Source organism: Ursus arctos, chromosome X, assembly GCF_023065955.2.
Source record: "Ursus arctos isolate Adak ecotype North America chromosome X, UrsArc2.0, whole genome shotgun sequence".
Taxonomy (NCBI): Eukaryota; Metazoa; Chordata; class Mammalia; order Carnivora; family Ursidae; genus Ursus; species Ursus arctos.
In genome coordinates this window covers 98,053,011-98,068,423 of record NC_079873.1, presented here as the reverse complement: position 1 = coordinate 98,068,423, position 15,413 = coordinate 98,053,011, and the positions used below count along the sequence as shown (strand labels likewise).

Below are 15,413 nucleotides of genomic sequence, written 5' to 3'. Positions count from 1 at the left end.
CTTACCCCAGATCTGTGACTCTTCTCCTGCAGTCATGTGCTTTAAATGCCAATTCTGTTTCTCTCTCCTGCTGCCTCTTTCTCTTGTCCGTGTCTTGCTCATACACATGCCCATACATACACACAAATATCCATTAAACATTAGCTATTTAATAGACTTTATTTCCGTTCTCAATCTAATGGTTTATTTAACTAATGAATCTGCTTTTATTGAAGGCTGCGGGTACATTAATATTAAAGCAGTATTATTTGAACCAGGAAAGTGATAAGGTATACCTGTTTACTCAATTTTCTTCTGAAAACCAATTTTCTTACCTTCATATTCTTTGAGCCTCTAATAATAATTATAAGGTTGAGAACAGAAACGTCCACAGCCAGATACACTTAAGACTAATTTGGTGATCACCGAGCACTATCAAGTTAATGGATATTAGCCATAACATACAAATTTATAAACCACCTCCGCACAGGTTGTGAAAGCTCCTTGTGGCAAGTAAAGTACTATAAAGTAGTAATATACATTTAGAATTAGTAGTAATAGTTAATATTAATAATAAACCTCTCCTCTTTATTTTAAACCATTTTCTCTTTATCCCCTCTCCTACCTAGGAGGGAGAACAGCTCAGAAAAGCAACCCAGGGAACCAAAGCCTTATAATTGGCCTTGAGAGACTTGACATAAGTAGTTATGGCAATAACCCTTGATGCCCTGATGTTCTTTGCTCGTGTAGATTACCAAGGCCTTCATAAGCATTAGTTAATATTACCTCATAAGACTTCAGAGAGACGGTTAAATACTAATACAGGCCCATAATCCTTCATCAGAAATCTTTGGGGTCCTTTTGTTTCAAAATTTTGCATTTTTCAGTTTTTGCACAGGTAATGCCATGCATATATTGTATGTTATGTAACTCCCAGACTGGGATGTGGGCCAGCATCCTTTAATAATACATCACTATTTCCGCAGCTAAATGTATAAAAATTCTCTAAATGAAATAAAAACCATAAATACCCTTATTTCAGTTTAGATCAGGTTTTGCTACCAAATGAATGAGAAAAAAATTCGGTTTTCAGGAATTTTTCAATTCCAGAGCTGCAGACGACGTGTTGTCCCACCATCTTCTCTTTGGCCAATGAGGTAATGAAACACAGACTTAAGGCCAGGAAGTGCAGACATGTTTTCTGACTCCCTGTGACCTTTTTCTACAGCTTTGAGAATATATGTGCTCCTCTTGGCAACATACATTGCATAGTAACTTTGGGGGGAAAACATATTTTAAAGGTTATTATCCTAGTATCAGTACAGAAAAGTTTGATTGGCTAAGTACATGGATCTGGGGAAAACGAGGCATATGTCTACTTTGGTCACATTTTTCAGAGAAGAATTATCCATTTGGCATTGCTATATTAATGACAGTATTTATTTTTAACACTTACAGAAAATTATTTTGCATGTACAGTCAGTTCTGCTACAACGCTTGTTTTAAAAACATTAATTTGTTCTCGTGCTATTGGTATCTCTGAGAACAATTTGAACATAAGACAAATTTCGTGTCTGCATATGTGTGATTCCATCTGTTAAAAATACTAGGGGAAGGCAGAAAACTGCACCCAGCAGAATGAACCATGTAGGAATATACAAAATGCACACGTGCATATACCTGAGACATCCACCAGCTGTTAGTTCACCGCCTTGTGTTAGGAGCCTTGCCCATCCACATCTGGGGTTAGATCTTTCTGTGTGACTCAGACAACCCTCCTTCCATCACTCCACAGTAACTCCTAAGTTGCAACCCATGTGACACCCACTTTCACAAGCAAACTTCAGGTCTTGTGCCCCAAACCCCTTTTCTCCATAAGCCCTTCTCAGTGCATGATTTTGCATAGGGCAGTGAATGTTAGAAATGCAACTATCACTTTATAGCCCATTAGACTGTGTTAATGAAGCGTAGGGGGCACAACACCCTAACGGACCATTCGTTAAGTTCCCACACAGTGTTTCTGAGTGAGGTATTCTAATTTCTCTAGCTAAAAAAAAACAAAAACAAAAGGAAACAACTAGGCACGACCACTTTTCTTTTCCCCCTTCCTTTTTGGAGACAATGGCAATGTTGTTTCTGAAGGCATATACTTCTGCTAACAGTTCTGCCACGCCTAAAATGCCTTAGATATAGAATTTGGAGGAATTTTCCTTCCCTGGAGATTTTTCTTACCAAGTTATTTTAGTACCTCAAACCTGAAACTGGATCCTACCCAGGTATATTCTGTGAATTAGACCTTTCCATCTGAAATCTTAATTTACTTTCAGAAAGCTTTGTAAGTATGTTCAGATATCCACATTTGCATAATTACTACCCCCCCCCCGCCTTGCGTGTCTCTCTCTCTCTCTCTCTCCCCCTCTCTCTCTCTCTCGGGCACAGAAATGTATGACTGCCAGATACATTTGGAAGTGAGTGCATGTGACTCTTCACCCCTTGGAACTGGTGTTCTAGAGCTCCTGACACTGAACCCTAATGTATTTTTCATTAGTGTTTAATGTCGGGAAATCCCATTTCATGGAGCCCAAGGATTAAATTACTTCATTTGGGAGAGAACAAGTGCATTCCCCATCTTTTTCCTGAGGTGAAAAAAAGAATGAAGCTGAGATCATTTGCATTTCATAAGGGCTTAAGGTCTGGATGTATTCCACTCAATTCAACAATCCAATATTGTAAAAGCTTTTAAAGACAATATTAACAAGTAGGGAAACCTCTGCATATTTAAAATGTGGAAATAAAAATACACAATAAAATAGATATAAATCAATACACACACACACACACACACACACATAATCAAAATAACTATACAAAGCAGTTCTACCTGCAGCAGAAATGGTATAATATGTTATAGTAATACCATGATTGTACTTTTCGATGAAGTAGAATTTTTATCATGTTTCATAATAAGGAAGTTGCAGAGATTTTAAGGAAATCCAGCAAGCAATAAATCCAGATGATAATGAGTGATTCTTTTCTTTTGAACAATTGTACTGAATAGAGACTTTCTGTCTTTTGAAGAACTCTCCTGACACAAACGCCTAATGATTAGGCTAATAGATGTCACGTGTCATTTGGAGGTATTCTGGACCCAGCACCTAAACTTGATTCCTTTTCTTCTTCTTCTTCTTCTTTTTTTTTTTAAAGATGATCTTTTTTTAAAAGATTTTATTTATTTATTTATTTGACAGAGAGAGAGACAGCCAGCGAGAGAGGGAACACAAGCAGGGGGAGTGGGAGAGGAAGAAGCAGGCTTCCCGCTGAGCAGGGAGCCCCATGCGGGGCTCAATCCCAGGACCCTGGGATCACGCCCTGAGCCGAAGGCAGAGGCTTAACGACTGAGCCATCCAGGCGCCCCCTCCTTTTCTTCTTCTAACTCTGGATTCCCACCCTTTGTTTCCCTTGCTTGCATCATTAAGTTCATGGATTTAGATGGCAAGTCTGTAGAGTGCGTCACTGCTGCTCTTTTCATTTCTTGGAGGGGCATGATTTTAAGCACCTTCTTTGGGGTATCATTGTCCTGGCTGTTGGAGAGATTTCGCTAAGACCTCCAAGAGGGAAACCTACTGCTCTGTGAACTATCAAACAGATACCCAGTGGCCACATCAGAAATGAAAGAGCCCAGGGGAAACGGAGTGGTTCTCTAGGTCCCATGGGGGAATGAAATGAAAGCTGTAGGGAATCTTACTCTGTACCTAGCACTGTGCTCCTGTGACACGCAAAAGTAGAAGACGCTCTTCCTCTAAGAAATACGCAGTCGATTTTGGGAGATAAGATAAAAACATGGGATAACAAGGGAATACTATAATATCACAAACTCAGGGACCAAAGTTATGATAAGAATAGTAAATGTTAAGGTCAGAGAAGACAGTCATATTTATTTTCCAAGATAGTCCTAAAAAAGTGCTGAGCTGGGTGGGAATCATCAGACAGAGGCAGACAAATTCATACAAGTTGAATGACTTTGAACAAGTCACCTTACCTCTCTGAGCCTTCAGTTCCTCATCTGTAAAATGGAGAGGGGAAGAGGGAGAGCTGAACTAGATGATCCCTGTGGTCATTTCCAGTCTGAAAGTTTCATCCTTCTATTACATTTAATAAACGAGTAGTCACTGACATACTATGTCCAAGCACATTTTACATGAATTAAATTTAATTGCTAGGAGAAAGGATTATTATCTCCATTTTACAAATGAGGAGTTAATGTTTCTTTTTTTTTTTAAGATTTCATTTATTTATTTGACAGAGAGAGAGACAGCCAGCGAGAGAGGGAACACAAGCAGGGGAGCGGGAGAGGAAGAAGCAGGCTCCCAGCAGAGCAGGGAGCCCAGTGCGGGGCTCGATCCCAGGAACCTGGGATCACGCCCCAAGCCGAAGGCAGACGCTTAACGACTGAGCCACGCAGGCACCCCGAGAAGTTAATGTTTCTAAGTGGCAGAGGCAGAGTTCAAACCCAGGTTTGCCATATCCCCAAATTCTATGCTCTTTCCACGATGCTGTGCTGCATACTATTATACCAAACTGCCTTCCTTTTCAACACTTAAGGAGATAAGATCTAAGGAGGGAAGCAGACATATAAACAAATAACTACAGTAGAAGGTGGTATGTCATTAGGGAAAATTCAGAAGATGTGGAGTATTCTGTCTCTAAATCTTAAAGAGGTAAAGAGAGCTTGTATTACAGAGGTCTACAACGTAGTGAGTGGAGCATTGGCCAGAGAGTCAGGAGATGTGGGTTCTAGTTTTGGCCATGCCAGGTGTCCCTAGAAAAGCTGTTCTCTGGACATCAGTTTCCTCATCTGCAAAATGAAAGGATCTTCAAGGTCTTTTGGGTTCCAGAAGTCAATGCTTTTCTGAGTGCCAAGATGGAAAGCCTGCTTCTAGTTATGGCTATGAATATGAGTCCAGAGGTTTAAAAAAATTAATGAGATGTTAAGTGCTTGTGATGATATTTTTAGTGGATATGGGATTTGGGCTGGGCCTGGAATAATGGGGTTGATTTTGAAAATTCATGAAGCATTTTAGTTCCTTTTAAATATCCAAGGGTAGCTGACTATCTAATGGAATATTTTGTATTAAAATGAATGATCACTACTCCTTTCCCTATCCATCTTTTATACAATTTCCTTTTTCATATAGCAAGTTTATTTAAAGGGAGAGCCATCTATAGTAGAAAACATAGCCAAGAATTTGTCATGCTCTTGGGGTGCCAGTATCATTTTAAAATATGAAAACCATGCCAGTGTCTTCGAAATTGAAGTTTGAGGTAGAAGGATGGAAAGAAGTTATTTTTTCCCTGTGATCAGCCACTGCAAAGTGAGTCTCAGCACAAACCAGCTGAGGCTTTTTGCTAGGCATGGAAAGCCTCTGGCATTTTTCTGCTTTTCAACTCTCAGTCATTTGGGAGGTGGGACAAAGCCATGCTGTCTACAAAGTTTATCCAGAACGTGCTGGTGTTACAAGAGATCACTTGACATCTATTATGTTTCTCCTGTGGAAGAGAGGTGGCTATCAGCTACAATAGTGATTCCTTTTCAAAGGGGTTTAATTGGGGCATTTCTCATGGGCCAAATTCTAACTTGCTGTCTATACATGTGCCTGCCAGGAAAACAGTGGAAAAATACCAAACAATAGCAACAACAGAAGTCTGAGGACCGCTGTCCCAGGCTGCCCCCACGGCAAACAGGCAGAGAAAAAACTGGTTTCCCTTCTGCCAAAGCTGCGGCTGACATGGCAGAGCTCCTAGAAAGGTGTGGCAGGTGGGGGAGGGGTGCAGACTGTGTGTTGCATGGCTATGGAAATACATATAATAACCTGAGCAAACTCCTTTTAGCCTGCCTTTTCCAAGCAGCACTCTTAGTTCGGGGTGGGAAGGGGGGTGCTGGCAAGGAGATGAGTTTCATGCAGTTGAGGTCCACACTCAGGGAGCTGTTTTTCTGAAGTATGGATTTGCTCCTGTGTAGGCAGGCTAGCATCCTTTCCTGAGGTAAGCCAGAAGGTGGCCTTATACTTTTATTTGAAGTGTCGAATGATTTTTCTTGCAACAAACTTGTGCCTTTCACTGGTATTTTCCGAAGTGAGACTTTTGCAACTGATGGAAATCGGCTCACTTCTGTTCTGTAACTTAGTGTCTTGTTGATGATTTATTTGTTCGGTAGCAGAAACTATGACAAATTGTGTGAGGCAGCCTCATTTACTTTTTAGCTGCTATAGCCCTGAAGAATTTACATGTAAATGCAACTGTGAATGTTTTACATTTTATAAGCGTGCTGCACGTGTTTTTGTAAGTTAAGTGACATTTTTACATTTAGACTGAACTTAAAACTCTGCCCCCACCCCACAGGTTATATTCTTCTGAAATCCTCAGTCTGACAAGCTGTGTTTTCCTGACTGCCAAGTGGGAGAGTAAGTCTCTATTTGGTGTTTTTCTTCTCTCCTCTTTAGACATGCAGAGCAGCCCACACAACCAGTTCACCTTCAGACCCCTCCCGCCGCCGCCTCCGCCTCCGCATGCGTGCACCTGTGCCAGGAAACCACCCCCTGCAGCCGACTCTCTTCAGAGGAGATCAATGACTACCCGCAGCCAGCCCAGCCCAGCTGCTCCAGCTCCCCCAACCAGTACACAGGATTCAGTTCATCTGCATAACAGCTGGGTCTTGAATAGCAACATACCATTGGAGACCAGGTACTTGAGCTATTATTGATCCCAATAACTTAAATATTGGCAGAGGATGATTCCACCGAGTGCAGAAACTGATTTCACCATAGACATCTGCAGAGACACACGAATGCGCACAGAGATGCACGCCCAGATGTGTGGGCAAAAGGCAGACCCCTCTGCGGGCACAGGAGCGCGCACATCTAGACTCAGGCACGCTCACCGACACAGACCAAAGCAGATTCACGTGGAAAGATGAAACCGCAGATGCATAAACACCCCACAGGCAGCCACCCACACAAACATATGAAACGAAGCAATTATCTAAACTATCAACGCGTCCTCCGTGTAAAAGGCGCTCGCCCCTTGTTTTAGGAAACTGCAACATTACAGGAAAATCCAAACACAATTGGAGGAACAGTTATAATTTGGATTTTATTGTAAGATTCTTTCAAAAAGCACGTTGCCTTCAAACATTTTTTAAAAGGATTTGCTTCATAGATTGGAGGTCCGTGTGTACTTTTAAAAATTCGATTCTGCCTCTAGGGTGCTGTTTGGTCTTTTGACAAAAAAGTTTGCCTCTATTTTTCAGGCACTTCACATATTTAGGTTTTCAGATTCACTCTTTAAATCTTTGTCATGGGATTAAAGTTACAGTTCTGGGTCTCCGGGTCATAATAGATGTTAGCACTAGAGGCGATTAAATGAGAAATCAAAGGACATCATTTCTAGGCACTCCCTCTTAAATCAAAAATTACAACTTTCTATTAACATAGAAAGACACTACCTAATAAAACATGATTTTGTTATCTTTTAAATTCAAGGACTTCCCCTTGCCTTCTACATGCCTTATTTAGATCTACTACCAAAGCTCTTTCTGAACACATTTGTATGTAAACAATGAGTATAATGTATCACTTGATAAGCAATGTGTGCTGTCAACTCTGATCAATTTCCATCCCAATATCTGGGAATTGGAATGGAAAGGGGAGGACTAATAAACCCACATTATAAGACTGCTTATTTTTTTCGTAGCAGATGAAGTTATATGCCAGCCATGGCATCAGTGAATATGTCACCACCAACAAACTGAGAGCATTATGGCTCAAATCCAGGAAACTCTATGTCATCCATCACTACTAGATTAAATACATTCATAAACTGATATTTCTGTTATCTCCCAAGAGAAAATATGGCAGTCAGCTCTGATGGTGAAGATAACCCGATTAGAACTGTACTAGTGATAGTGTTTGGGTATTGTTTCTTTCTTTTTTTAGTGAAAAAGGGAGGTGAATGAGGTGAGAGAAGCAGAGAGCAAAGTATCTTCAAGGAGTTCTTGCTAATGTTGGTGATTTACTCACTCTTTTTTTTTTTTTTTTTACTCTTTTAATTCCTCTGCAGGGCTTGGTGATAGGGAGCTAAGGAAACAGTGGGGCAATCTGGTTATCTAGCAATCATGACAAACAAAACACACTCCTTCCCTCTAAGAAGCCAAATAACAGGAAGTCTGGAAGGAGGGTGGGGATTGGGGCTCAGGCAAATGGAAAGAGAAAACTATTCTTATTTGAAGTGTACATCTAGGCATGTTTGTACAAACTGCACCCACGGACCTTCTGTATCCATGCAAGGAATGTATTAATTGCTCTCAGCTTCATAAGACGCAGGGAAGAACATAAGTTTTCATGTGAGATTGTGCAGAGAGTACCTTTTTAGTACATTTGGGAATATATTCAGTGTCACAAAGACAAATTTTTTAAAACCCTAGAAACCCTATCAGCTTGATGAGCTAGGATTTCCCAAATATATCCTTTATATCCTTTAAAATGTTTGCTTCACATGTAGTCAGTAAAAGGTAACTCTGGGGGCATGCTGGCCTCAGCTTCCTAGTCTATAAAAGTGAATGTAGAAATGCCTGCCTCAACACGTTGTGCAGAAGATCGAGCCAGCGTGTTAGAAAGTGCCTCGTACATTGCAAGGCATTATACAATTCAAAGGTAATACTGTTATAAAAAAATAAAAATTAAAAAAAAATCCTGTTATCCTTACTAGGTGGTTACCTGCTTCTGCTTAAATAGCTCCAAAGTAGATAATTGACTTATTCCTAAGGCATTCCATTCCATCTCAAGCAACAACTAGAGGATTCTTATTGAACCCAAATCTCCCACCTCTTAACTCTACCCGTTTCTCCCAGATCTAGTTCTACAATCTGACAGACTAAATAAAATCCCTCACTCACCTGACATCCCTTCACTGTCTTTGACTTAAATGTTTCCCCCGTTCCTTCACCATTTCCTCACATCAGCTGGTTTCAAATCCTCCATCCTGGTCTCTTTCTTTAGAGCACAGTTGTAAACTGCTGACCGCACTGCTCTTGAAGTGTCCTAGCCAAGGCTGAATACAGGTGGGGGTTTTTGTTAGGCTCCCTGGTCGCAGGGAGCAGAGTTCATTCAGGCGGCCGCAAATAATTGAGAACATCTTTTCAAGAGAAAGTAGACCCCCCTCATTGGCAGTTTTGCTTTCTGTAGTTTCAGTTACCCGCGGTCAACTATGATCTGGAGACAGATGATCCTCCTGACTTATCATCAGAAGGTCAGTAGTAGCCTGATACTACGTCACAAGGCTTAGGTCATTCCCCCACTTGATCACATCAGATAGGCATTTTATCATCTCACATCATCACAAGAAGAAGGGTGAGTAGAGTAAGGTATCTTGAGAGAGAGACGACATTTATATAACATTTATTATAATATATTGTTATAATTGTTCTATTTTACAATCAGTTATTGTTGCTAGTCTCTTACTGTGCCTGATTTATAAATTAAACTTTATCACAGTTATGTATAGGAAAACATAGTATATACAGGGTTTAGTACTATTTCCAGTTTCAGGTATCCACTGGGGATTTTGGAATGTGTCCCCCTCAGATAAGGGGAGACAACTGTATTCTCTGTCAGGTCAGGCCAAGGGGAGAGAAAGGGCCACGTGATTAAAAGAAAAACAAATCCATGGCATGGCCACCTATGGCTGCCCCTTGAGCAAGGGCTGGGAGCGGAGCTAATGTACCTTACGTGGAACTCTCAGCAATCACCGTGATTGACTCATTCCGAAATCTGTGCTATGACTGACATTTGGTTGTCTCCTTTGTTCTTCTTTTTTTAAGATTTTATTTATTTATTTGACAGAGAGAGTGAGAGAGAGAGAGAGAGCACAAGCGGGGGGAGGGGAGGGGCAGAGGGAGAGGGAGAAGCAGACTCCTTGCTGAGCAGGGAGCCTGACTCGAGGCTCAATCCCAGGACTCCGGAATCATGACCTGAGCCAAAGGCAGATGCTCAACCGACTGAGCCACCCAGGCGCCCCTATAGTTGGAGGTTTTTTTTTTTTTTTTTTTTTTTTTTTTTTTTAAAGATTTTATTTATTTATTTGACAGAGAGAGAGCCAGTGAGAGAGGGAACACAAGCAGGGGGAGTGGGAGAGGAAGAAGCAGGCTCATAGCGGAGGAGCCTGATGTGGGGCTCGATCCCATAACGCTGGGATCACGCCCTGAGCCGAAGGCAGACGCTTAACCGCTGTGCCACCCAGGCGCCCCATAGTTGGAGGTTTTTAACTGTGTGTTTGGGATGGGGGCGTGGGTGGAAATACGTTTAGGGCCTGGATTTGGCATCATTTGATTTCACCTCGTTAGCCTGTGGAGATGTAGTCGAATTCTAATTCTGCCGTACAAAGTACTCGCATTGTCTCGCTCCCATAACTGTCGTCTGTACTTTCGTTAGGTATGCTCGCCTCGTTTCTCTGTAAGTCTGTAATAACAATGTTATGTAGGACAAGATCAAAGTGGGAGCTCTGTGGCATGCCACTGGAATCCTTCCTGTGGGTTGACACTTGTCTATCAGGCAACATTCTTTTACTAGGATACAACCCACATTTCTCCATCTTGTTTACAGGCATATTGTGAGAGACCTTGTCAAATGCCTTGCTGATATCCAGATACAGTATGCCTACATTTTTACTGATCTGCCAATCCAATAACCATGTAAAAATGGAAGTGAAATGAGATTTCTTTAACATGACTTGTTCTTAGAGAATTTGTGCTATCTTCTCATGGTTACTATCTTTTTTAAAAGTGCTTACAAATCATCCTTTTAGTAACGTGTTCTAGAATTGTGCACTCAGTCCACATGATATCCCTTGATCTAGTCTAAGGATCCCAGGTACTTCCTGTTCCTAAAAACCAAAACCAATACGCTCTCTCCAGTCCTGACACATATCTCCCACACCACGGTCTTGAAACTTTAGCAACTATGACAAGGCAATCAAATCTACCAGACTTGTCACTACTCTGGGACGGACTTTTAATTCATTTAGAACAGTCGAGTGCCTTCTTATGAATGCTTTGACTATCTTAGACTTCAATTTATGGTTACAGATGTTTATTTTACCCTTTTAGGTCTCTGATCATTCTTTTCCACAAGGAAAGCAAGTCATTGAGAAGGCCTCCCCGATATTGGTCGTCCAATAGCATTATATGAGTTGCACATCTATCCTATCCATGACCTTCTTGTTCTAAACCTATATCTAACAAAACGAAACAAAACACCAAGTTTATGTTGTCTTCAGCAGGTTTTTTTTTCAAGTTTCAGGCTCATTTGAGGTATAAACCTTCTTGGCATTATTTTCATCACACCCGCTTACATTTGTTTATCCTTGATTTTCATCTCTTTCTTTTGTTCCATGTTCTTTAGAAATCTAAACTGAATGGAGGGCACCCAGTACAGGCATGCTGGTTTCTATAGGCAACAAACCTTTCCAACTCTTAATTCATCTCCTTTTTTTTTTTTAATGTCTCAGGTCATGGAATCACACTGTCTTCACTTTAGAGAACTGCTTTCCTAAAGTCTAGGATTTTGCTTTAGAATATACTTATGGACTCTAAGCTACAATGGTTGCTTTCTCAAGAGGTTTCTATCCCCTTAATTCACCAGTTTCTCTTTTCTGTGAGAGAAGCAAGTCTCCTTATTTTCTCTACCTTCCCGGAGATAAAGTTTTCAACAAGGGAGGTTGAGGACTTGTCATATATTTGTTTTTAGTTAAATGACACATCTAGCAGATGTCTTTGGAGTTGAAATCACTCATGTTCGCTACACTTTACTCTTAGGACACTTTTGTGGTCTGCGTTGGAAATGAGCGTCCATTTCCTCCACTTGGGCAAGTGGCTTATTGGAGACTCCCTGATCCACCATCTATTAGCTGTATGAACTTGGGCATACTGTGTTAACACTGTCAAGTCTCAGTCTTCTCATCTGGAAAATAAGGATAATAGTAGCAACCTATTCATAAGGCTGTTGTGAGCATTAAAGGAGTTAATATCTGCAATGTATTTAGAGCAGCCAGGTACATAGTAAGCACTTGGTAAATGTTAAAATAACAATACTGACAATAATACAGAAGAAACAACTCTACTTTTGTCCCTGTCTATTTTTGTCTTTATCTAATTAAAGATGTTTCTACCCTTATGTTCATGCTTTCTCCAGGTAAACACAACATCATTTTCACTTCCTCTCTTAGCATGTTTTTAAATAGAATATACTCTTTTGCCACTGTCTTAGTCCAATTGGGCTGCTGTAACAAAAACACCATAGACTGGGTTTTTTAAACAGCAAGCATTTATTTCTCACAGTTCTGGAGGCTGGGAACTCTGAGATCAAGGCACTGGCAAATCTGGCATCTGGTGAGAGCCCACTTCCTATTTCATAGACTGCTATCTTTTCTCTATGTCCTCACATGGCAGGAAAGGCAAGGGAGCTCTGCAGGGTTTCCATTCATAAGGTCCCTTTCAGGAGATCTCCACCCTCATGACCTAATCACCTCCTAAAGGCTCCACCTCCAAATACCAACACACTGGCGATTAGGTTTCAACATGTGAATTTTGGGGGAATACATTCAATTTATAGCAACCACCAAATTGCAATCATTAAAACCATTCCCTCCTTTAGGTTGTAATGGCAAATGTCCATGAGGCTTTGTGAGACTGCCCCGTGATAAATCTTCACAACAGCTTTCAGACTGTTACCTGCCTTCTGTCATTCATAGAAATAATTCCCCCACTACCTAGTATATTCAGGATTATGCCCTGCCCTGAGCCCTCCCTTACACTGAGATCAGCCTTTCTCTCCTCCCCTAAGCCCTTTCTTGGATTATCTTCTTTGTGGTGGGGCGAGAGAAGCATCTTTCTCAACCTGGAAAGATGGGCACATTGCCAAGATGGAGATGGAGAGTCTGGGTGGTGTGTGTAAGTGTATGTGCTTAAACAATGCTAGACTAAGCTACTTAATATAGTTGTGAATTGGGACATGTTACTTAACTTCCATGGGCCTCAATTCCCCATCTGTTCTGTGGAGAAAATGGCAGATCCTCCCTTGTGTGGTTGTTTTGAGGAACGAATAAGGTAATCCCTGTAAAATGTCTGCTCAGAGCTGGGCACATAGAAAGTGTACAATAAACAGTATTTTCAATATAAGAGCCTGGCCCTGAAATCTGGCAAAGAGAAGAATTCAGAGTCATGACAGTTGCAAGGTCAGAAGTAGCAAACACAGGTCATATTTTGAATCTAGGCTGTAGGGCCAGGGTCTTTACATTCAACCACTTTCTGTAGTAAAGAAGTCAAAGTGAAATAAATAACAATACCACAAGTGCTTTATTAAATTTGAGTAATTCCAAGGTAGGGACCCTTGGAGGTGGTAGATCTAACCCTAAGGAAGTGTTGAGGTAGGGAAATGGGAAAGTAGAAATTTTCCTGAGAAAATGGACTGAAAGTAATTTTTTACTAATAATAAATATAATTAATAATAAAATCATGAGGCATCAGTAGGTGAAAATGGAGGAAAAGGCATTCTGGGAAGAGTGTATTATACTCAGAGTCATGCAAAGTGACCAGTTATCCATTTCAGTAATATTAAGCATTATCCTTTCCATTCTTCCCCTCTCTTCCTCCATTTGCCATTTATTTAATTTAAAATTTTTTTGATTTGATTTATTTATTTGAGGGAGAGAGAGAGTACAAGTGGGGTGAGGGGCAGAGAGAGAAGCAGACTCCCTGCTGAGCAGGGAGCCTGATGTAGGACTCGATCTGGAGACCCCGGGATCATGAACTGAGCCAAAGGCAGACGCTTAACCGACAGAGCCCTCCAGGTGCCCCCATTTATTTATTTTTTTTAAGATTTATTTATTTGAGAGAGAGAGCGTGCCCGAGTGCAAGTAGGGGGAGGGGCAGAGGAAGAGTACCTCAAGTAGACACCCCTCTGAGCACAGAGCCTAACACAGGGCTTCATCCCACGACCCTGAGATCTTGACCTGAGCCAAAATCACGAGTCAGACACTTAACTGACTGAGCCACCCAGGCGGCCCTCCATTTGCCATTTAAACCCTTTACTAGGTTGTCTGGTCTGGGAGCCAATATATTCCTTTTAATACTAATAAGAGATAATCATTCTGGAACCAAAGCCCCTAATTTTTAAGCTGTGATGCAGAAATCAAAATATCATTTTGAAATTCCTGCTGTTAAATTGCCATATTCTCCTTCCTTATCCAGAGACTCATCCTTGGATGTACTTGTTTGCAGATCCTTTTATTCTGATTCTTCTCCAGAAAGTCTCTCTTCCCCTGCCTGTGGGATGAGCCTCAATCCCAAAGCTGTTCTATACCTTTAGTAGTACAGTGTTGTGCCTTCTTCGTAAAAGTTGGAAGAGCGTTTAAGAGTCTTGATTGTAGGGGCGCCTGGGTGGCACAGCGGTTAAGCGTCTGCCTTCGGCTCAGGGCGTGATCCCAGCGTTATGGGATCGAGCCCCACATCAGGCTCCTCCGCTATGAGCCTGCTTCTTCCTCTCCCACTCCCCCTGCTTGTGTTCCCTCTCTCGCTGGCTGTCTTTCTCTGTCAAATAAATAAATAAAATCTTTTAAAAAAAAAAGAGTCTTGATTGTAGAAACCAATAGATGTGGGTTTGAGTTTCAATTCTCCTTATGTCTATATTTGGACAAATTATTGCACCTTTCTGAACCTTAGTTTCCTGACCTTAAAGCTGGGTTAATAACACTCATTTTCATAAGGTTGTAACAAGGATTATTTTAGAACTCACATGTGATTTGCACTCAGTTTCCTCCCTCTTTCTATTCTTCCCGTGTGTCACATTCCTCCTTTCTCCATTCCACTGGCACTGGCTTTTGTCCCATTCTAGCTTCGCAGAATCCCGACTTAACCACTTTCCTTTCTGTATTGGTCTCTCTATTCTGTCCACACACTTTGTGAGTAGATTTCTCTGCCTTTAACACAAGGTTAAATGGAGTAGTACTCATTCCTATCAGGAACTCAAACATAACCCATTCCCCACAGAAAACTGGGACAGTTCTCTTAGCTTCTTGACCTCTTCATCCGGATTTACTTTGAAATGGAACTACGGCCATTTTTAGTTTCCCTTATTTACTCTCTTTGCTGTCCCTCAGTTCAAACTCCTAACTCAAACTTTACTTGATATTCTTACTCATGGGAAATTTTTGGCCAAGTGTTGGCTCTAGACCGTAACTTGGACCAATGCTCAGAAATGACGATGGACATTAACCATGATCTACTCACCATAATGAGGCTTACTTACAGATTTTGCTGTGATACTTAATACTGTTGAGGACTTGGATTTGATATGAACATAACTGCTTCAACTGACAAAGACAAA

The 15,413-nt window shown here is 41.1% G+C and overlaps 1 protein-coding gene across 2 annotated transcripts in view; it reads left to right on the top strand.

The window, feature by feature from the left end:
- The window catches only part of TENM1 (teneurin transmembrane protein 1), a 759,525-nt gene that overhangs the window by 415,404 nt on the left and 328,708 nt on the right, over positions 1 to 15,413 (top strand). For both annotated transcript variants that reach the window (XM_044391612.3, XM_057314228.1), the window contains one exon: positions 6,480 to 6,720. In XM_044391612.3, the coding sequence (XP_044247547.1) occupies positions 6,480 to 6,720 (241 nt within the window). The remainder of the gene's footprint in view (positions 1 to 6,479; positions 6,721 to 15,413) is intronic.